Source organism: Nematolebias whitei, chromosome 17 (assembly GCF_014905685.2).
Source record: "Nematolebias whitei isolate Nwh7 chromosome 17, NemWhi1, whole genome shotgun sequence".
NCBI lineage: Eukaryota > Metazoa > Chordata > Actinopteri > Cyprinodontiformes > Rivulidae > Nematolebias > Nematolebias whitei.
In genome coordinates this window covers 36,440,457-36,463,022 of record NC_056514.1, presented here as the reverse complement: position 1 = coordinate 36,463,022, position 22,566 = coordinate 36,440,457, and the positions used below count along the sequence as shown (strand labels likewise).

The 22,566-nt window shown below is 41.5% G+C and overlaps 1 protein-coding gene across 1 annotated transcript in view; it reads left to right on the top strand.

The window, feature by feature from the left end:
• Positions 1–19,858, top strand: part of tanc2b (tetratricopeptide repeat, ankyrin repeat and coiled-coil containing 2b) — a 69,425-nt gene extending 49,567 nt beyond the window's left edge. Inside the window, exons 13-27 of the mRNA XM_037691539.1 lie at positions 482–642; positions 1,757–1,865; positions 1,947–2,069; positions 2,920–3,156; positions 3,246–3,455; positions 4,668–4,761; positions 7,030–7,163; positions 7,410–7,533; positions 7,947–8,122; positions 8,967–9,099; positions 10,075–10,104; positions 13,502–13,593; positions 14,694–14,840; positions 14,947–15,047; positions 16,798–19,858. Coding sequence (XP_037547467.1) covers positions 482–642; positions 1,757–1,865; positions 1,947–2,069; positions 2,920–3,156; positions 3,246–3,455; positions 4,668–4,761; positions 7,030–7,163; positions 7,410–7,533; positions 7,947–8,122; positions 8,967–9,099; positions 10,075–10,104; positions 13,502–13,593; positions 14,694–14,840; positions 14,947–15,047; positions 16,798–18,868 — 3,942 coding nt within the window. The 3' untranslated portion in view covers positions 18,869–19,858. The remainder of the gene's footprint in view (positions 1–481; positions 643–1,756; positions 1,866–1,946; positions 2,070–2,919; positions 3,157–3,245; positions 3,456–4,667; positions 4,762–7,029; positions 7,164–7,409; positions 7,534–7,946; positions 8,123–8,966; positions 9,100–10,074; positions 10,105–13,501; positions 13,594–14,693; positions 14,841–14,946; positions 15,048–16,797) is intronic.
• The last annotated feature ends 2,708 nt before the right edge of the window (positions 19,859–22,566 follow it).

Sequence of the window (22,566 nt, the reverse complement as noted above, 5' to 3'; positions counted from 1 at the left end):
TGCTGCTGATCTGTTTCATGTTGCTGCTGATCTGTTTCATGTTGCTGTGTTCATGCGTGCTCATTTGCTTACACGGACTTGTGTTCGTGCTGCTGTTCGGCATAATGTTTTCATGCTTTTAGTGCTTAGTGTATATTTAGTTGATGTTTTTCTTAGTTCATATTTTAGATGTTACTGTTTTTCTTTTACATTTTATTGTTGGATGTAACTGGGACCCTGTGTACATAATTTCATTCCACCACATGTACCACGTGGTGCAAATGACAAATAAAGAAACACTCTCTCTCAGAATATTTAAATTTTTAAATGATGAAATCGTAATACGGCTGACAAGTTTTCAGATATTTATGAAAGGAGCAATGATTTTTGTTTTCACTCAGCACCAATAAACTTTGTGCCACATAGTTTTTCTTTAATAAAACTGTCATCAACATCTTCTGATGATTTGGGCCGCTCTCACATACACAGTGTTTTGTCGCAGGGCACACTGGACCTGGAGGACTTCCAGCAGCGTGTGGACAACCTGTCAGTCTTCCTGGTGAAGAGGCGGGACGGCACCCGGATGTTTGTTCACCCCTCCTTCAGGGAGTGGCTGATCTGGAGGGAGGAAGGAGAAAAGACGAAGTTCCTCTGCGATCCGAGGTGAGCACGAGCGGGACGAACAGATCAGTGGGAGGACAGATGGAGTAAGAATAAACGTCTTCACCTTTGAGACGCTGCGGAGGACCATAAGTTTTAAGATGAGATAAAACTGTTTTGATGCCGCAGGAAATTGTTTTAACTGTGGTTTCAATTTTTTACCAATAGAATTAAACTAAAAATTAAAACCTGACAGAAAAAACAACAAAGCGATTATTTATTTACACAGCTCTGATAAGACCTTCCTACTTTACGCATTTGTGTGTAAATCAGAAGCAAAATTTTTGCTGCAACAACAGAAGCGCAAACACGACTTTCAAAATAAAAGCCTCAATAGTCAGAATTAAACAAAGTGAACGTCACACCCCCCCAATTGTCTGAAAAATGTTTTATATAACTATTTATTTATTTATTTGTGTTTGGTTTTTGGGAGTGGTGGCACAGAGGTTGGAGAAGGTGGGCCTGTGATCAGAAGATCGCCAGTTCAACTCCCAAATATATATATTTTTTTGTTTTTATAATGTTTTAATCTAATGTTTTACTCCTGAAGCATTTGTTTGTTTTTCTTCATTCAGTTTAATTTTTTATGTTTCGTTAATTCAAAGAAAATTGCACTATTGTTGCTGCTAAAGAGATTGCAGCTGAACTAAGTTTCTTTGTGTAGTCCCGTACAGTGACAATAAAGCTGCTGCTGCTTCAGTTGGCACAAACCTAATTCTGCATTAAATTAAATTAACCAAACTAAAAGCCTATATCAATTTCAGAAATGCTATTTTGGACATTTGCAAGTTTCATAGGAAAACTGTATTATTGCCCAAATAAATCACCTGCGGCATCAAGGTGTGTTATAAAACTTGTATTAAACATATTTTATGAACAGAAACAAAGTTGTTTTTGTATTGTGACGTTGTGTAACATCTTCAGGCTCCAGACTTGTCTGTAAAATATTACAATGAGATATGAATAAAAATTTATTTTTAAGTCGATTTTGTTTATCCAGCACAAAACTGTAATTTCTTATTCCCTTTATGACTAATAAAATCTGTTCCTCCAGCTGTGCAAACACTGTCCTCTTGAGTCGGCCGCAGAACTGAATGTGTGTTTATGACCTGTGTAGGAGCGGGCACACCCTGCTGGCCTTCTGGTTCTCCCGGCAGGAGAACAAGCTGAACAGACAGCAGACGATCGAACTGGGCCATCACATCCTCAAAGCACATATCTTCAAGGTATAACGATATACATACACACGCCCCCACACAGCTGCAGTCGAGCCTCGCAGTAATGAGTGTTTACCTTCTGTCTTTAAGGGTCTCAGCAAGAAAGTCGGAGTCTCCTCGTCTATCCTGCAGGGCTTGTGGATTTCTTACAGCACAGAGGGTCTTTCAGCGGCGCTTTCTTCACTGCGAAATCTTTACACGCCCAACATCAAGGTACGTGTCCTTAAAGGTCGCTTCGAAATGTGCCGGAAGACGGGCGTTGAGACTCAGGATATAAACATTGGATGTATTTACTGTATTGCCGCCGTAAACGTCACATCAGTCCAAGTATGTCTAATAAAGTGGAAAAAAAAACATGAATATGTTGCTTCACCGTATAAGTTGCATCTATTATGCATCACCACTGACGCGTCGCGTTCGTTACGCGTCACCGCTGACAATCAGGAAATGTGTGCCAAAAATTGATTGGCTGCCAAATGGCGGCCACGGGAGCGTGCACGGGAGGACTTTAACAAGAATTTAACAAGATTAACACTTAAAAACAATTATTTGTTTGCTCGAAATTATAGTAAAGATGTGTCTGAGTTGAACTTTTCCTTAATAAATGCACTTTAATGACCAAATCAGCTGCATTTCGCCGGGGCGGCGTGGCAAAATGCAGCTGATTTGACGTTTGCTCCAGGAGTTTCGAAGCGAGACAAAGGTGGCTTGGTATGGCAAGCCAAGTGTTTCATTAATAGCCACTTTTACCTATTAATGAGACACTTGGCTTGCCATATTAGTTGAACGCCCTCTAGTGGCTGACGATGGTAGTGTTCAATATTTCCATGTCAGAATGAATGAAATCGTCAGATCTCGGCTAAAAATGGTTTATAAATATGGGGGAAAAGCATAACTACGTTGCTTTGCTGTATAAGTTGCAGGGCATGCTAATTTATGCAAAAAACTGTGACTTATACGGCGAAAATAATGGTAGTTCTATTTAAGATGAACATTAGCCAAAACAGAAATGGTTATAACTCAGTGAATTTTACAGATATTATTATCCAATGTTTGTGTTTAGGTGAGCCGGCTTCTCATGCTTGGTGGGGCCAATGTGAACTACCGTACGGAGGTACTGAACAATGCCCCCATCCTGTGTGTCCATTCCCACCTGGGCTACATGGACATGGTGGCTCTGCTGCTCGAGTTTGGTGCCTTCGTCGACGCCCAGTCTGAGAGTGGCCTCACGCCACTGGGCTACGCCGCCGCTGGGGGGCACATGGCTATCGTCACTACGCTGTGTCGCAAAAGAGCCAAGGTCTGTGGACAGCAGCAGAGGATCCGATAAGCTTGAGGTTAGTCTGTGATGTTCAGTCCTTTTGTTCATATTTGTGCTTCTGATCAAAGGTGGACCACCTGGATAAGAACGATCAGTGCGCCCTGGTTCATGCGGCCCTCAGAGGCCACATGGAGGTGGTGAAGTACCTGATCCAGTGTGACTGGAACGTGGGGTCACAACAGCAGCAGTCACCTCCGACCCAACAGCAGGCGACCTTCACCAAGAGCCACGCGGTCCAGCAGGCTCTTATTGCTGCAGCCAGTATGGGCTACACTGAGGTAGAAAATATTTGCTTTTTATAATTAAATTTTATTTGAATTTATGTAAAACATCTCAGGTTTTCAAGATAGAATAGAAAAAAATTCGAGTACACTTTTTATTAAAAAACATTACTATTCTCAATGTAATTGAATTACAATGCTAATATTAACCATTTTTATATTTATAAATAATCAAACCCCCCGAAAATTTACAAATGTCCCTTTAATTTAAGAAAGTTCACGGGTTTTTCAAAACAAAAGTGTTGGTTTACCAGTCTCACTACAGACCGACAGAAGACCAACCGTAGACCTCACTCACAAAATTAACCATGTGATGTGGAATTTCAAAATAAAAGGCTGAGAAAATGTGAGATTTTCCTCTTTTTTTATTATCTTGTTTTATGCACAAAATAGAATAAATGTCTTAAACGTATGAGAATCAAAAGAAGAAATTAAAGGACAAACATGTACAAGGAAAAAAAAGACCTATAGATTCAAGTTTATATAAAAATTTGAGATTTTTTTACATGTTTTGAGGGTGTTTTTGTATTGATAACGTTCCGCTAATAATGTGATAATGTAATTGCCAGCTTATTAGATGTAGAGCAAAACTTTGACGTGCGAGCAGAGAACAAAATGTGTTTAAATGCTAGTTTCACTTGTTAATTACTGTACTTGTTTATTTATATATAATTTTATGTATTTATTTTCATGTTTTTGAATATTTTACTAGTTCCTTTAATATTTACTTTGCTGTTCTTTTTCCTGTCAAGAATTTTTATAATTTCTAACATAATTGTTTAAAATCTTTTGTGCCATTTAAAAAAAAAAAAACAGTTGTCTAAATGTGTCATTTAATATAAGAACTACATAAAATAATGTAGAAAACATTTAAATGGACCTTTTCGGTCAGTTTGTTTTGTTAATATTATCAAATCGTTGTTTTAACAATTGCTATTTTTTATTTAAATTGTTCTTTTGTTGTTTTGGTATGAGTATAATTCTATGCATACATTCATTAGAGGTTCCATGTAAATAGAATATGTAGCTTACCAACACGTATAGAGCCGATGGTGAGATTGTTGAATAGGTTTTGATGGTTTTGTGAAATTAGGAGATAACTTGAGTGAAAAGTGTGAAAAGAAAAGGCTTGTTTGTTTTATAACAATAGAAGGAGGAAACCTGGACGTTATTTTGTGTGTTTACGTAAATTATCTCCCCCCCCATCAGATTGTTTCTTACCTGCTGGACCTTCCAGAGAAGGACGAAGAAGAGGTGGAGCGAGCTCAGATCAATAACTTCGACACCCTGTGGGGTGAGACAGGTACAGTGGATTTGTGCATAACGTCAACACTTAAACAGATCTGTGAGGTGAAATGTACGGGCGGAAGCAGGAGCACGATGGAGTTTATCCAGAGACTTGTTGTTTTCCTTAAAGAGGCTTCCTGTGTGTGGCGTTGCGGGGCAGAGCGCTGCAGTGCGGATGTAAGTGATCGCTCTTGTGAGTCGGCTGCTCGCTGCTGCGTCAGATGCTGATGACAGTGCAGGAGTGTCGAGAGAGCTCAGCTGGGGCTGGGCTCACACGGAGGAGGGGGCCGGCGAGGAAGTCGCTCCAGGGGGCTTTGAAATGACTAGTCTGATTGTATCGTGGCAGGGTGTTGAGAAATGTTATGCATCGTCGTAACCTAAAGCGATGGAAGCTCATTACAATCTTTATTCCCCAGCTGCAGAGCGTCGGCTGAAGAGGGGCCGTGCTCTCGCTCAGCCACGCTGTTACTGTTTGTGAGGGATCAGAGTGGGGGGGAAGCGGCTCTGCAGGGTCGTTTTCAAACAGTGAAGAAGAGAGATCTTAAAAACAATTAGACATTTAGATAAGATATACTGAACTGAGTAGATTAAATCCAAGAGTTCCTTCTACAAATAAAAAGTTGAGGTTCTGTCATCCCTCCCTACGAGGCTGCTCTGGTATCAAGTAAAAGAAATATATTAACACAGCTTAAATCGTTCCGATTATACTCATTAAAAGTGAAAAATGTCATGGAGCAGCGTGGATTGTTTATTTAAAATAGTACACTATTTAAATTTAAATTGTTTATTTACACAGAAGGAGGGAGATTGGGAAGTGATGAGTGTGATTGCAATGAAGAAGTGGGCGTGGCAGAGAGTGGAGATCATGACACGCTGCAGGAGGGAGCTTCTCCTGCTGCACCTGTGGGCTGCACACAGGTGCAGCAGGAGAAAAACATAAATAAATAAACAATTAATGCTGCTCGTGCAGCTCATCCATCAATCAGCCAATTGTGTGTCATGTCTAATCTTATTTGGAAAAAGAGCGAGTGAAAGTCGAACCGCGAAGTAACGAGGGACTACTGTAAAAGCTAAACGTAGCAAAAGCTTAGCTAGAAGTAAAATGTACCAAAAAGCTAGTTGGAAGTATCAAATTTTTGGTTAAAGTATAAAGGTAGCAGAACTATAGCTAAAACTATACATAGCAAAACACAAGCTAAAAGAAGCAAAACACCAGTTAAAGCTAAAAGTAGCAAAATGCTAGCTACAACAAAAGATTAGATATGAGCTAAACATACAAGCTTTGTGAAGCAAAAGCTTAGCTTAAAGCTAACACAGCAAATAAATAAAAGTTAAATGTAATAAAAAGTTAAATAAAAGCTAAACATAGCAAAAGGCTAGTTAGAAGCTACATGTAGCAAAAGACTAGGAGCTGAATGACTAATGAAAGTAGCTGAAGAAGCTGAAACTTGAGTTGTCAAAGCTTAAACAAGCAGATGACTAGTTAAAAGTAGCAAAATAAAAGGTAAAACAAACAAAATGCTAGCTAAAGCTAAAAGTATCTATAGGCTAGCTAAACAAAGCAAAAGCGTTGTTAAAATCTAAAGAAGTAGATAGAAGTTAAATGTTAAGAAGTTATATAAAAGCTAAACTTAGCAAAGGTTTAGCTAGAAGAAAAAAGTGCCAAAAGGCTTCCTGGATGTATCAAAAATCTTTAAAGTAGCAGAATGGTAGCTACAAGCTCAAAGTAGCAGAAGGCTAACTCTAACAAAAATCTTGCTTGAAGCTAAATGTAGCAAAACAGAAGCTATAAATAACTTAAGAAAACAAAGAGAGCAGATTTGCTGAAGCAAATTTCAAAGGGAGCAATGCTGTAACAAAAATCTATAAAGAAAATGTTTCTAAATAAAATTAAACATTTTGAATAAAATTAAAAATCTAAAAGTCAGCGCCGGTGTTGTTTTCCTAAAGGAGCGGAATGTTTTAGTATAGAAATGGGAAAATAGCACAAAGTATGCAGAAAAGCCACAACGTATTTAAAATAAAGTTTGGTTTTAAGCAGCGTAACGTTTTAAAAACGTCTGACAGAAGAATTTAGAACTGCATGTTGACTGTATTAAAACAGGATCTATGGAAGGTCATTCAGAATTTAAACACCTAAATAGAAACTTTTCCCTTTTTAAAAAGCAGCTTTATATGAACAAGTTGCTCTTTAAACAGTGACAGCTGAACATTTAACAAAACATTCAGTGAAGTTCTGTTTAGATCAGGTGAACCCACCAACTCCTGTCCTTGTGGCTTTCAGCTCTGACTGCAGCCTCTGGCCGAGGGAAACTGGAGGTTTGTCGCCTGTTGCTGGAGCAGGGCGCCGCCGTGGCTCAGCCCAACAGACGAGGCATCATCCCGCTCTTCAGCGCCGTCAGACACGGACACTGGCAGGTCAGTGGCCACCTGCTCTGTCTGACATTTTGTTTTAACGGACCTCAAAGTGAGAATTAACAACTTGTTTTTGTGTTATTTACTATAAAACAAATGTTTCCTGGGTTTGGATTGATAATTGGGCAAAAATAAAACACATTCTTGAGTATAAATATTCATACAAAACATTTAACTTGTTTCCTAAATTCACAGAAAATGAAAATAACTCCTGTTAGCTGCAGTTTTAACGTTACTCTGGTTTTGCAGATCGTAGACCTCCTGCTGACACATGGAGCAGACGCCAACATGCCTGATAAACAAGGCCGTACGCCTCTGATGATGGCAGCCTCAGAGGGACATTTGGGAACGGTTGAGTTCTTACTCGCTCAAGGTAAGAAAACCCTTTATGTGTCTCACCATATGTGTCAGAAATTAAATTAAAAGTAGGGCGTGAGAACCTTAAAATATTGATCAGATCCGATCATTGTTTTTAAAAAAAGATCAGAGATAATGTCGTCTTTTTGCTTTTTCTACGGGACTTAGCTCAGATTTAATGTAATTCTTTTACCGGAGGGTTTTCTAAATGTTTCCATCTATAAAAATAAAACCATACATCAACAAGACACATAAAGAGAATAATTAGTTTTTAAATATCATTAGCAGTAATTTCAGCCAAACTAAATTAGCAGAAATGCTTCAGCAATCCATCAATTGAGTGTTTAGTTTCCAACTCTTAGAGGAGACATGATTATTTCTGTGATTTATTTGTAAGCATAAATGAACTGCTGATGTGTTTTTTTCCAGGAGCCTCTCTGTCTCTGATGGATAAGGAGGGTCTGACCGCTCTGAGCTGGGCCTGTCTGAAAGGTCATTTACCTGTGGTCCGCTACCTGGTTGAGAGCGGCGCTGCCACCGACCACGCAGACAAGAATGGACGCACGCCCCTCGATCTGGCAGCCTTCTACGGCGACTCCGAAGTGGTACGTGTGGAGAAAACCAGGCTTGCACAAATGAGTGGCGCCGATGTCTGTATGAAGGTGTGGGCAGGTATCATCCGCAGATGTAAATGTGAAATTTAATCTCTGCAAGGCTTCTTTTCAAAAATCTGCATTAAAAAAGCTTTTCTGCCTTTTATTTGGGATCCCATGGGGTCTTTGGTCTCTGCGGGGATGGAAATAAACATTCAATCAAAGTTGGACAAGTCTGGTATCATGCATCGAAAATGTTTTGGGCGTGAAACTTCATAAACAAACGTTTCCCATGGAGCCCATTATGATTCAAAGTAATGGTGCAACGAGAAAGTGACGTACCTTGACCTTGGAGTTCCCCCTTGAATGGTTTTGGTTGGTTTTCTTTTTTTTTTCTACCATCCACTTTAATTGTCTGATAAACCTGGGGTTGCATTTGCTCTTGCGTCCACCTTCTGGGAACCTGGCTACAGACCCACAAAACGCTATACTTTTTAATAATGACAATGGCAGCTGTGGTCAGAGGAACATGAAGCTGCTTGGACCTGGAACATGGATATCTATAAACTCTCTGAGTTCCTCAGACAGCTCTTGCTTTTGCTTCCTCTGCTCCATGTTCAGCAATGTGTCCAACAATTACTTTCTGAGAGTTTCATTTAAAGTCCACCTAGTAGCTGATGAGAAATTTTGCTAACAGTCAGACATGATCACCTGCCTTTAATGGTGTATTCTTCCCTATAATCATTAACTAATGGAAACATCACACTCTGGGACATTTTGTCTCCTTAAAATAAACAGTGTGCTTCTTATTTGCATCTTGTCAACTGTTCCCACCCCTTCGTTTGGGTCTTTTCAGGTCCAGTTCTTGGTTGACCACGGGGCTATGATAGAGCATGTCGATTACAGCGGGATGCGTCCTCTGGACCGGGCAGTGGGCTGCAGGAACACTTCGGTGGTGGTCGCCCTGCTCAAGAAAGGAGCCAAGATAGGTGAGAGCAGTTTGACGGACTGAAGGTTCTGTTGTGGATGAAGCTCCTTTGACTTGTTCCAGCATAGTTTAAAACAGGGGTTCCCGACCCTGGTCCTTGAGGAACGCCATCCTGCATGTTTTAGTTGTTTCTCTGTTCCGACACACCTGATTTTAATGAATGGGTGATTAACAGGCTGAACATGAGGAGGTAATTAAATCACTGAATCTGACGTGTTGGAGCAGGGAAACAACTAAAACATGCAGGATGGTGTTCCTCAAGGACCAGGATTGGGAATCACTGATTTAAAAAAAAAAAGCTTTAAAATAAGAGCCGAGTGCATCTTGTTCTAACAGATCCTTGCAGTTTCACCAAATAAGGGAATCTAAAAATTGAAACGCTCTTTTTTTTCCTGCACACTCTTCTTGCTGGTTGCTATAGAGCGATAAACCGTGGATTCAGGTTTTTGTCTCCATGTAGCATAAATCCCTCCCTGTTGTTGAACGTCATCTGCCCCCTTACTGCTGCGCTCCGCTCCCTCTGCTCAGCTGTTTACGCCTCTGATGTGTATTTATTTTTATTATACGACTGTAGCAGTGTTTTTTTCCCCTCTCTCTCTTTCTGTCACGTTCTTTCAGTGTCTCTGTTGGTCTTGTTTCTTCCTCGATCACCGCCTCGCTCTTCAGTCCTTCGCGGTTGCTCAGAAACCAGTTATTAGCTTTTGCAGAGTTTCTCTTTTCTTTTTTTATCCCTTTTTTTTTTTTATTTTTTGCCGAGGCACTTACCTCCTTCGCTTCTCACTGCTGCTTGTGTTCCTTTTCTCACTTCTCCACCTCCACCACCACCTCTCTTTACTTCCACCCTCCTGCTGTCTCTGTATCGCTTTTCCTTGCTTCCCTCTGCCCGTCCACTCACTCCTCCCTCCACCTCCTTTTTGACCCACCTCACTTCACTTCACTCTCGCCTCCAATCCACCGCCTCTCTCACCGGCACCAGGATGTCAGACGCTGCCCAGTCGGCCCCGAGGTAAAGCCGAGGCTGTCGACTTCTCACCCTACCAGGCATTTTGACAGCTCTATCTCCTCTCTCTGTGTTGTCTATGTCGTCTTTGAGTGTCGCCAGGCGAGCTTAGCTACCTTCTCAAACTGACAGATAATAACACGTGATGGTATTAGCAGGGACAGGGATGTGGTCGGGATTGTCTAGAGGTAGATGCTAAAATGGTCGTTGACGGCATGCCCAGCCTCCAGCCTGTGGTACTGAAGTGTTGACCTTCCATTCCACGGATGCATGACAGGTGGTGAAAGGTGGCGTCTCCCTGGGCTGCGACTGTTGGGAGACTAGTTGGCGACTCAAAACTGCGAGAATAAAAGGCATTCGTTTGTTGCAGTTTCACTGAATTATTATTGTGACCAGTAAGTCCATTTTTTAAGTAACTGCCTAATTTGTGTGCAAAACAAACTGAGTCCACAGAGTCTTGAAAAGTCTGGAGTTAGAGATACAGACTGTGTTCCCAATTCTGTTTTCCTAAAAGAGAAAGTTTTGAGCTTCTAAAAATTCAATGGCTCAAACATTTACAATAGGGATGCACGATATTATCGTCATGGTATTGGTATCGGACGATATTAGCGATAAAGTTAAATATCGGACATCGGCCGTTCCATCAAAATAACTCACTGATATAAAAGCCGCTGGTTTTTTTTAGTTTATAAAGTGTTACATCATTTTCAGCCCCCTTTTTGGCATCTGCATTTGGTAGCAGCCAAATTGACAAAGACCATGGAGAATAATTTAGTATTTTAATTCCGCAGCAGAGAAAGCTACGTAGTCTCTGTAAGTAGGTCTAGGCAAAAAAATATCAGTATTGGTATTGGTTATCGGCCAAATAAGTTTTAACATAACAGATATCAGCCAAACATCCAATATCGTGCATCCCTAATTTATAGTATTTTACACATTGTTTTTTATCACCTGAAGGTCAAAGGGCGACGGTAGCATTCATAGTTTTGACCGGTGTGTGTCTGTGGTTGTTTAGCTGCACAATTAGCAAAAATATCTACTGAATCACTGAAACTCTCTGAAAGTAATTAATGGCTGTACACATACAACAGGTTAACATTTTGATTCAATTGAATTCAAAATGGTTGAAGTAAAATAAAACTAGAGAAATTGCATTTCCTGTGAAAATGCTTTATCAGTGTTTATTGCAGAACTTGCTGAAAAACAGCTTAAATTAGCTTAAAAACATTCTGAAATGGAAGAACATGCCTAAATTAGCAGAGGAAAGCAGAAATACATATTTGTTGAATTTGGTTTCATAAAGCAAAAATGAGCACAAAAATTGTGAATTTAACTTAAAAATGGTGAAATTAGCTAAAAATAATAGCTGAAATATAGCTGAAAAGGTAGAAAGAAGCTTAAACTACCTAAGGGAAGTGGAAAGAGCTGAAATGAGCCCCAAAACAGTGGAATTAGCTGAAAAAGCTAAAATTAGCATAAAACAGCTAAATAGTAGCCAAAAGCTGAAACTTGCAGAAATAAGCTGAAAGCAGTATAACAAGCTGTAATTAGCAGAAATAAGTTAGAAGAAGCAGAAAGAATCTGAAAGGAGTACAAAACTGCTTTAAAAAACAGCTGAAAGTAGCTGGAATAAAGCTTAAATTTGCACAAAGAAGCTGAAGCAGAACAAAATGTGAAAGGAGCAGTGAGAGGTTGTAAACAGATCTAAAGATTTGAAGGATGGAAAATTAACTCAGTTCATTTTCTATGAGAAAAAATTGGCAGAAAAGGCTAAATATTTCAAAAAGCTAAAGTTTCACCAATACCAAGTCATAGCAGGATTGTCCTGAACGTTTTGATTTATGATTTGTTGAAATAGCTTCAAAAATTGTGGAATGAGAAAGATGCTGAAAAAATGTATGGAAGAGAAGTGGATCACAGTAGAGTTAATGCTTCATACACTCAATAAAAGTTTATAAGAAAAATATTGAGAGAAAAATGGTTTTTAGAGCAAGCAGGGAATAAAACCTTGACAAACGTTGAAATTTTATGTAAATTTACAGGAAATATTTCTACTTAAATCTGGGGAAAAAAGAGCTTTGAAATTCATTAAAAAAAATAAAACTGGAAAAAGATTATATAAAAAAAATATAAGAACTTTAACAACTGTTTTTTAGGTTAATGGCATTATTTCGTTGTGCACATCACACCTGCCTCGGCAGCTGCCCCCACATTTATGGTTTAATTTACAAGAGTATATTAATTAATAATATTAATCATCTGCCTGGTTTTAGATCTAGACATCCTCTAGCATCGATTGTTACCCAACAAATGAGAAGCGTTAAAAAAAAACAGCTCTAGAATTGACAGAAACTAAACAGTGCTGGGTTTCAGACACTAACAACACTATGACTATTTTCAGAAAAAATGTTCCACACAGATTTTTTTTAACATGTTCAAAATTGAAGCCACAGGACTCCAAGCCTCTGCGTCTGTTGTGAGGAGTCTGAGACATTTTTGAGCTTCCCTTGTGAATCCCCGTTTGCAAACTAGTCGCCGACAGTCGCAGCCCAGTTAGATGCAACCTTATCGCCTGTGTGGACGTGATTTATCCAACATGCATGCATTTGTAATTCCTTCCTGTGGACTGCAGTGATGAAGCACTGTGCTCATCGTTCATCCTCCAGATGTTCCCTCAGGGTCAGGCAGACCTCCAGCAGCACTTCTCCCCTCAGGCAGCTCAGAGGACCCTGTACATCCCTCCTGCTTGCCTTGTTCTGTTGATTTTAACCTCCCTGTGTCGACTTGTACAAGATCCCCTCCTTTTCACCTTTGGTGTGTGTACGTGTTGCAGTTACATTTAAAGATTGACTTTTCAGCCATAAATCAGTTGGCAGGTATGTTTTGATTTCATGTGAAAATCCTGTTTTCAAGCCTTTTTTTTTTTTTTTGAGTTTGTGCAAAGATCGAGTGCATTTGCTCTTCTTGTCAAGACAAAAACTGTATCTCTTTAAACATTTTTACTTAATTTGTCTGTTTAGTGCAAGATTGGCCTGGGCCAAGTCCTGTTTGCAGATATTTCTCACATCCTATCTACTTTTGAGCAAACCAAATTGGCATTTTTGTGACATTTGTGCAAAATATGGTAGTTTCCTACAACACTTAAAAAAAGGTATGTGTTTACAGTGTTTGACCCAGGCCTGACGTCCCAAAGTGACGTCACGTTAAGGTGTAAGAGCAGACGTGTTTACTTTGCCTGTCCTCTCTTTTCCATCTCCCATTTTGACCGTTGTCCTCATTTTTGTTGTTGCTGTTGTGCGTAATGTGGCTCAAGTTGTCCCTTCCTTCAAAGCCCCTGGGCTTTTTACTTTGAACTGTTTTCACTGTGTTTTGTTTTTTATCTGCCCCTTCCTGTGTCCTGCAGGTCCGGCCACGTGGGCCATGGCCACCTCCAAACCCGACATCATGATCATTTTACTCAGCAAACTTATTGAGGAGGGGGACAGCTTCTATAAGGTTAGAGAAGACCCAGCTGGTATATTTGCTGCTTTATACAATCAGCTGTTCATTTGTAATGGAAAACCATATTTAGGCCTGTTGCGATAAACAATAAATCAATTAATCGCATGATAAATGAAAATTATCGACCTCATTTTCATTGATTGGCTTTATTGTTTCTTGTTGTCTCTCTCTTTCTACTGAAGACACTGGATGACAAAAAGCTCAACTCCGGTGCTCTTCACTGACTCCTCCCTTTCTCTTTTTTCTTTAAAGTCTGTTTTAACGATCCAAAATCGCATTATTGGATCGTTGGGGCCGAGATGCTGTAGGGGCAGGGCAGCCAACTCAGGACCTGATGGTCCTGGGTTCGATACCCGGTCCTTGCACATGTCGTGGTGTCTCTGAACAGGACACCTAATCCCGAGTTGCTCCTCGGGATAGCTGCCCACTGCTCCACCTGGGTGTATCCCAGGTGCGATGGGTTAAATGCAGAGAGCCAATTTCATCTTTGTATGGGAACATACAATGATGACAACACATAGCACTTTATTTATTTATTATTAAAAGTAGCTAAGCTGAGAAGCTAAGCTACGAGGTAAGCTAACAGGCTGACCTCGGGAAAATAATATTTGTTGAAGCTCCAAAATTCACAGTTGAAACTCGTGCCGTTGTCTAAAAAGTTGTTTTTCTCTGCAAAAAGAAGCTGAGAACTTGTTTACTGATTTTTTTTTTATTAAAAGCTTTGTGTGAAAAATGCTATGCTAAAGAGCTCAAACCACACCGAGCATCCGCCATTTTGAGAACTGAAAAAAGTGAGAGACAGCCCATGTCAAGTCAAGGGGCTTTCCTCCCATTTTTCTTAGAGACACACTGCTCGCTCCCTCACTATCCATTCTTCAGTTCAAACAGTCTTATACTGCCATCTGGTGGTCAAAAAAGGTACTACATGCAAAACAAATTAACCAACATGTCTTCTTAAATAAATAATTACTAATTATTGTCAAATTTCAGACAATATTATCATCTATTGCAATAATTTCTGAGACAATTAATCGCCCAGCAAAATTTGTTATCGTGACAGGCCTAACTATATTTTTGTGCTTTTTCTTCAACAGAAGGGGAAGGTGAAGGAGGCCACACAGCGTTACCAGTACGCTCTCAAAAAATTTCCACGTGAAGGCTTTAGTGAGGACCTCAAGACTTTCAGGGAGCTCAAAGTGTCAATTTTTCTCAACTTGTCCCGATGTCGGAGGAAAATGAATGTGAGTCGATGCAAATTGCTGGAAAAAAGGAAAAACTATTAGCTCGCATACCTTGTTTGGTTTTCATTTCCAAATAATCAAACTTTGTTGATGTTTGGCTTTACAGGACTTTGGGATGGCTGAGGAATTTGCTACGAAGGCTCTGGAACTGAAACCAAAATCATACGAGGCATATTATGCCAGGGCACGCGCTAAACGTAGCAGCAGGTACCTTCGTTTTATCCTTTCAAAGATTAAAAATGTACTCCGTTTAATCCTGTACACATTTTAAAATAATCACGGTTGTCTAACATGCATTGTGACTCTTTACAGTGAGTGTAATTTTGGAATTTTTTGTTGTTGCGTCAAAACATGAAATTTAAATGTATTTTTAATGGGATTAAAAGTGGTAAATTTATGAAATACTTCAGTTTATTAAAGGTAAAAAATTGTTATAAATAAATATAAACATATCTATATAAAACTGAGAATTTGTATGCATAGTTTATCTATTATTCTGGTGTGTTTTTGGAAAATTATTGTTCCTTCCATCATCTTCCGCTCATTTCGGAGTCAGGTCGTGGGGGCAGCAGCTTGAGCAGAGAGGTCCAGACATCTCCTTCCACAGCCACCTCTTCCAGCTGTTCTGGGAGAATTCCACGGAGTTCCCAGGCCGACTGAGAGACACAGTTTCTCCAGCGTGGCCTGGGTCTTCCCCAGGGTCTCCTCCCAGTCGGACATGCCCGGAACACCTCCCTAGGGAGGCGCCCAGGAAGCATCCTTACCAGATGCTCGAACCACCTCAACTGGCTCCTCGCGATGTGGAGGGACAGCGGTTCTACTTAGGCCTGTCGCAATAAAAAATAAATCAATTAATCGCACGATAAATGAAAATTATTGACCTCATTTTCATTTATTAGTTTTATCGTTTCTTCGTGTCTCTGTCTACTGAAAACACTGGATGATAAAAGGCTCAACTCCTGTGCTCTTCACTGACCCCTCCCTTTCTCTTTTCTTTTTAAAACCATTTTAACGATCAAAAATCACGTTTTTGAATCGTTAAAAGCAGCTAAGCTATGAGCTAAGCTAACAGGCCGACCTCAGGGGAAAAACCTCCGTCTTGTCAAAGCTAAAAAATTCACCGTTGAAACCCGTGCCTTTGTGTAAAAAGTTGTTGTTCTCTGCAAAAAGAAGCTGAAAACTTATTGACTGACTTTTTTTTAATCATCAAGAGCTTTGTGTGACAAATGCTATGCTAAAGAGCTCAAACCACACCTAGCGTCCGCCATTATGAGAACCGATAAACAGGAACAAGAGACAGCCCATGTCACTCTCCCTCCCATTTTTCTTAGAGACACGCTGCTCGCTCCCTCACTATCATCCTTCGGTTCAAACGATCTTATACTGCCATCCAGTGGTCAAAAAAGGTATGACAATAATTACTACTTATTGTCAAATTTCAAACAATATTATCGTTTTATCGCAATAATTTCTGAGACAATCGCCAATCAAAATTTGTTATCGTGACAGGCCTAGTTTTACTCTGAGTCTCTCCCGGATAACTGAACTTCTCATTCTCTCTCTAAAGGAGAGTCCAGCTACACTGCAGAGAAAACTCATTTCAACCGCCTGTATTCACTATCTCAGTCTTTCGGTCACTACCCAGAGTTTGTGGCCATAGGTGAGGGTAGGAATGTAGACCTACCGGTAAACAGAGAGCTTTGTCTTACAGCTCAGCTCCCTCTTCACCACAACGGACCAGCACAGAGTCCGCAATACTGCAGACGCTGCACCGATCTGTCAATCTCCCACTCCATTCTTCCCTCACTCGTGAACAATGATGAGATTAAGAATTACTGCTTTTTCAATAAAATTCCAGGTTTTAAGGCAATAAACTTACTTACAGGGATTATTAATACTTTTACCGGGATGTTTCCAAGTTTTTCTGGAAATAATGCACTTTTTCCTTGTTTTATAGGCAATTTCCTGAAGCCTTAGAGGACCTGAATGAAGCCATAAAGCTTTGCCCCAACAACAGAGAAATTCAGCGGCTGCTTCAGAGGGTAGAGGAGGTTTGTCATCAGCTCAACCAGGACGAGCACCAGCAGCAAGACCTGGAGCTGGAGCCTCCACCTTCCCCTCCTCCTACACCTCCTCCAGAAGAGGAGGAGTCTTTGTCTTTGTCCATGCCTCTCCCTCCCCCTCCTGAACCCCGCTTGGAGGACATGGAGCCCGTCCAGGACCTGTTTGAGGACGAGAGCTACCTGGAGCAGGAGCTGGAGGCCATGTCGATGGCATTGCCACCTCCGGACTCCATCATCAATCCTTCCAGTCTTCCCATCATTCAGAGCCCACCGCTCTCCCCCACGCATCCGGATCAGATTTACCTAGCAGGAGGTTCACCCATGGGACAGCCGTATGAATACCTTCCCACCTCCTCCTCCATGTCCTCCCCAACTCGAGGCTCGTACCAGCCCACATCGCCGTCTCTCTCCCCAACACATCAAAACTCCCACTACAGACACAGTCCGCCTCACACCTCCCCCGTGCACCAGCCATCCTACCGGTTCAGCCCGCCTCCCATGGGCACAGGCGGTCAGGGGATGGACCACCAGAGCCCACCGCCTTCACCTTTACGCCGTGCTGCTCAGTACAGAGCCAGTCCACCGTTGGAAAGTGTCTGTCTGTACAGATCCCAGTCTGGGTCACCTGTGCGTTACCAGACAGAGCAGCTCCCAGGCCGACCCAAATCTCCACTTTCCAAGATGAGCAGCCAGCGTTCGTTCCAGCTGAGCTCACAGCCGTCTCTATCTTCCCAGCACCACCAAGCTCAAGGCCTTCGCCTCCAACCCTCAATAGCCCAAATTGTGCGCACAAACCAGCCCAGCAACGTCATAGGCAATAGTAGCTTTGGTGGCCAGATGGGCCACTCCATTGGCGGTCGCTATCAGGGGGTTTCGATGGATGTGGAGAGCCGCCTGGTGTACCAGCCGTCTCTAGATGGGCGATCCATGTCCCAAGTTCAGGCCAGCCTCAGCTCTGGGGCCCTCTGTCAGCACGGCGGCCGAGGAGGGGTTATGGAGTCGAACCTGTTGAAAGATGAGCTACCCCAGCGCCCCTCCTCTGCCTACCGCGCCAGCAGTGGGGGCCCGGGGGGCATCCGTTACAGCCAAACTCCTCAGATAAGCCGTAGCCAATCAGCCGCCTACTATCCCGTCTCCGAGCACGTGCTGGAGCGTGCCAACGCCATGCCTCCCTGTCAGCTGGGCTCTCCTGAGATCTCCCACATGGTGAGACGCCCCGTCAGTGCCAATACGACTGAGATGAAGCAGCACGTGCCCACCCCCAGGCCCCTCATCCATTCCCAGAGCGTAGGCCTGCGATTCTCCCCTTCGAGCAACAACATCTCAACTGGATCCACTTCGAATTTAGCTCCGGGTTTTAGGCCTTCCTCGTCCATTCAACAGATGGAGATCCCACTGCAACCCGCGTACGAGCGCAGCTGCGATGACATCTCCCCCATTTCCCCCTCCCAAAGTGGTGGAGGACTGTATCAGGGGGAGACGACCCGCTCTAGGAACACGCCATTCATGGGGATCATAGACAAGACGGCTCGGACTCAGCAGTACCTGCATCAGCCGACGCGGTCCAGGCCCATGACTTCCATGGATTCCGTCATCAGCCCCACCTCACCTGGCCAGCTGGTCCAGCAGGGCTCCACCTACAGCCCCCCGGCCTCTCTGGGCAACATCGCCTACTACAACAAGACCAACAACGCCCAAAACGGACACCTGCTCGAAGAGGACTACTACTCTCAGACCCAGCCCCCCTCGCTGGGCAAGCTGGCCAACGGCTCCCGAGGCAGTGGCGACATTCTGGAGCGGGTCAGCCAGGTGCCCACCTACCCAGACGTGAAGGTGGCGAGGACTCTGCCTGTGGCGCAAGCTTACCAGGACAACATGTACCGCCAGCTGTCACGTGACTCTCGAACCCAAGGCCCCACCTCCCCCATCAAACCAAAGAGACCCTTTGTGGAGTCGAACGTGTGACCGGACGGTTGAGCTGGGCTCGTTAGCGGAAGAGAGAGAGTCAAATATTTATCTCGAAAGCAAATGTGACGTGATCTGTGTGTGTCATGGACAAATTCATCCATAATTTAAAAAAAAATTAAAAAACGAGAGAAAACACAAGTAAAAAAAACAATAAACACATTTAGGCTGTTTGATGAAAAACTGACGGTGATCTTCATATTCAGCACACAGGATGGAAAACACAAAGTGTCCGATCTCATTCTTAATGACCAGTTCGCTTCCGAAAATGTCCAGCGGCGAGCGAGCGCAGCAGATGGGACGGTCCGAGCGCCGCCGCCGCTCGTCACGCTCTACTCGAGGACTCTTCATCTTCTGTTCTTTCAAAATGTGCTCTTATCCGAGGCCGCTCAGTAGGCTCTGTTCTATGAAATACTATATTACCTGTTCAATACTGTACATTGCTCAGAAAAATACAAAAGGCTCAACGACTTAAAGAAAAAGTGACAATATTTATAATTAAGTTATATATTGTACATAGAGATAAATCAAAGCATAGTTTGCAGTTTGAATTTCCTGGTTAAACCCTGCTACTGTGTCACACTGCGAGTCTTGTGGAAATGGAAAGATCAACCATCGTGAGGGAGTGCGGGACGCAGGCAAACTTTGGTACAATCACTTCTACGATGTCTGTAAAATTAACTGAGTTACAGCCGTTTTGTGTTGGCTACTGTCGATTAGCCGTGGAGGTCGTCTTGACTTGGATTGATTTCAGAAGTTAAACATTTATAGATTCACATGCACTGTTCATTTCCTGAAAGTTTCATTAAAATCTGTCCAGTGATTCACGAGATATTTTGCTAACAGACAAGGTTGACCCCAACAGTTACTGCTAATTTTAAGCAAATATCTTGCATAATGAGTAGCACTTGGGATTATGTTTTGGAGATGACTCTCAGCTACTACCACACCAAAATTCTGCACAATGTCTGCAAAACTGACTGAACTATAGCCATTTGTGTGTTTTCAAAGGTCACTTGGGTGTGGCAGCCATTTTGAATTGGGTTGGCTCCATAAGGTATTGACTTATAGAGGTTCGTCCATTGATAATTCATTGAAAGTTTCATTAAAATCTGTCCGGTGGTTCACGAGATATTTTGCTAATAGACAAAGTTTATCTAAAAAAAGGTAGTGGCCATTACCACGCCAAATTTCAGGTGCATGTCTGTAAAACTGACTGAATTATGTTTTATTTATTTATTTAGTTTATTTTATTTGTGGTATTTGCCACATACACGGCTAAAAATGACACGAGTATCAAAGTTTGTCTCGGTCCCTCCTTCAAGCTGGCGGTGGGTTAGTGCTCAGCAGCTACAAGCGAGCAACGCGTTTTAAACATTTCCCCTCGTCTGCGTTATGTTCCGTTCTTTTTTTTTTTTTTCCTCCCACAATGCATTTCTGCTCACCCTTCTCTGCACTAATAATGGCCGCTCCATTCTTAACTCTATAGAGTGCACTTTATCTTCTCGCTTGTTGACGTTGGGAGTAAGTGGATGTGTGACGTGAGCTCGAATCGCTGAAGCCGGACTGTCATGAACACCATCGCTGTTTGATTTCTGATGAATGACTGTATGGAGCGTTTTTTTAAAACGGTGAAGATGCGAAAACTTTCTAGCACAAGCTGTAAATAGTTTAGATATTCCACTCCGCCCAGGCCAGTCGTTCGTCGGGGCCTGAGAGGCCGATCGTATTTGACGCCATAAAAAAAACACGTTCAGTCTCTAATGCACACATCTTAAACAGAAGCAACAAAACATAACACAAGTTCTAACAAAGCTGTGTCAAATGTAAATAAAAACAGAATGCAATGAACTGTGACTCACTTTTTTTTTTTACAGTAGATTATAGTAAACATCAAATGTTTGAACTCAGTAAATTGTAGTTTTGAATTTGATGGCAGTGACTTCTAAAAAAAAAATTGAAAAAAACGAGACCAGTCGGAGGTTTTCTGTTTGACCTTTCTCTTCATGATGCTCAATGTTTTCAGTTGGTGAGTATGCGAAAGGTGTCTGGATGGGAGAGTGCGCTGCTCTAAAACGTGGTGGTGTCTTTTATTTTTCAAAGGCACTAATGCACCCCCATATCATCAGCGAGGCAGACAGGCCTGCTGGTCCATCTCTTTAATGTGGGGAATGCTACTAAAAATAAATTCGAGTTTTGATCCGTCTGACCACAGATCAGCGTTCCTCGTTGCCTCGGTCCATTTTAAAGTAACTGGTTCTGGACGGTGTTCACGTTCCTCCTCCTTTGCCTGATAGAGCTTTAAGCAGCATTTGTGGCTGGTATGATGAACTGGTGACTTCCAGCCTCGTCCTTTGAGCTCAATCACCCTCTGCCCATTTTTACATCTAAAAGCTCTTTTTATAGTCTGTTGACCTTAACGGTTGCAAAATGCTGCTCCAGCTGTTTCCTTTTTGCTGCCATCAAATTCAAAATTACCTCTTTTTTTTAAGAGCAACATCTGGATTGTTTACTATGATCTATTAATAAAATATGGGTTCATAACATTTTCAAATCATTGCATTGAGTTTTTATGATTTTACACAACTGCTTTGTCAGAACGGTGTTGTGATATTAAACAAATGCTAGTATAGCATCCAGAAACTCCATATTTGGAGTTTTTGTCATAGCGATGTGAATTAATAAAAAATAAAACGCGTTATTTGTAAATGTGGGAAAGGTTATGGACCGTTTTGTCTGTAACTGGTTTTATTTTGGGACGTCTGATGAGGAATATCTGTGGACACTTCCTCCCCTGAACTTTACAAAGAATGAAGGTTAAAACTGTATCATACTTAATTTAAACGGGACTTTTTTCCGACGCGGGGACCTGAGCGTGTGCGGTTCCCAGCTGTTCGTGTATATTAGTTTGCTGTAAATAGTCCGATGCATGTTGTATCCACGACCTCACGCAGAAACATGTATAGCCGTGTCACGAGACGTGTCGGGATTAAGATGAGGACGCTTCCCCGGTCGGTCCTCGTCGTGTTCCTGCAAACTCGCCGGGCAAAAAAGGGGTTATTTTATTTAATTATTTTTTATTTTAACATATTTGCTTGCTGAGCGAAGTTCTCTTGTCTGTAAATGTGAGCTTTCAGATCGCTGTGATAAAAAGTTTCATTAAAAGGATAAAAAAGAATGTGTTTTTATCTCATGATACCTGATTGTAATCTGTACAGTCCAAAACTATGTACTGAGAAAAAAACATATTTATAAATGGTTATAAACTGAAACACACCCTGCATGTCACTTATTTATTTACTCTATATTACATAGTAAAGTTGTTGTTTTTCTTTAAGTTTATAAATACATCAGCGTCTGTGCAATTTGATAATAAAATTTAAATTAATTTATAAATACTGGGACGCTGAGAAGGTAAAATTTTAACTTTGAAACAAAGTTTAGTGTGGAAAGCTCAAAAGTTGTTTTTTTTTTTAAAGAAAATTAAATCCACAATATTTAGTTACAATCTGATAGTTCTATGAAAACTTTATCACAGTACCAGCATATTTTCTGTAAACCTGCAGCCCACAAGTTATTTTAAAATCCAGACATGACTAAGGAAAAATAAATAAAAGTTTGGTCACAGACTGAACAATATAAAATATCAAAATGCAGAAAATAAACGGATGAAAAAAGCTGAAGTCTTTAGGGGCGTA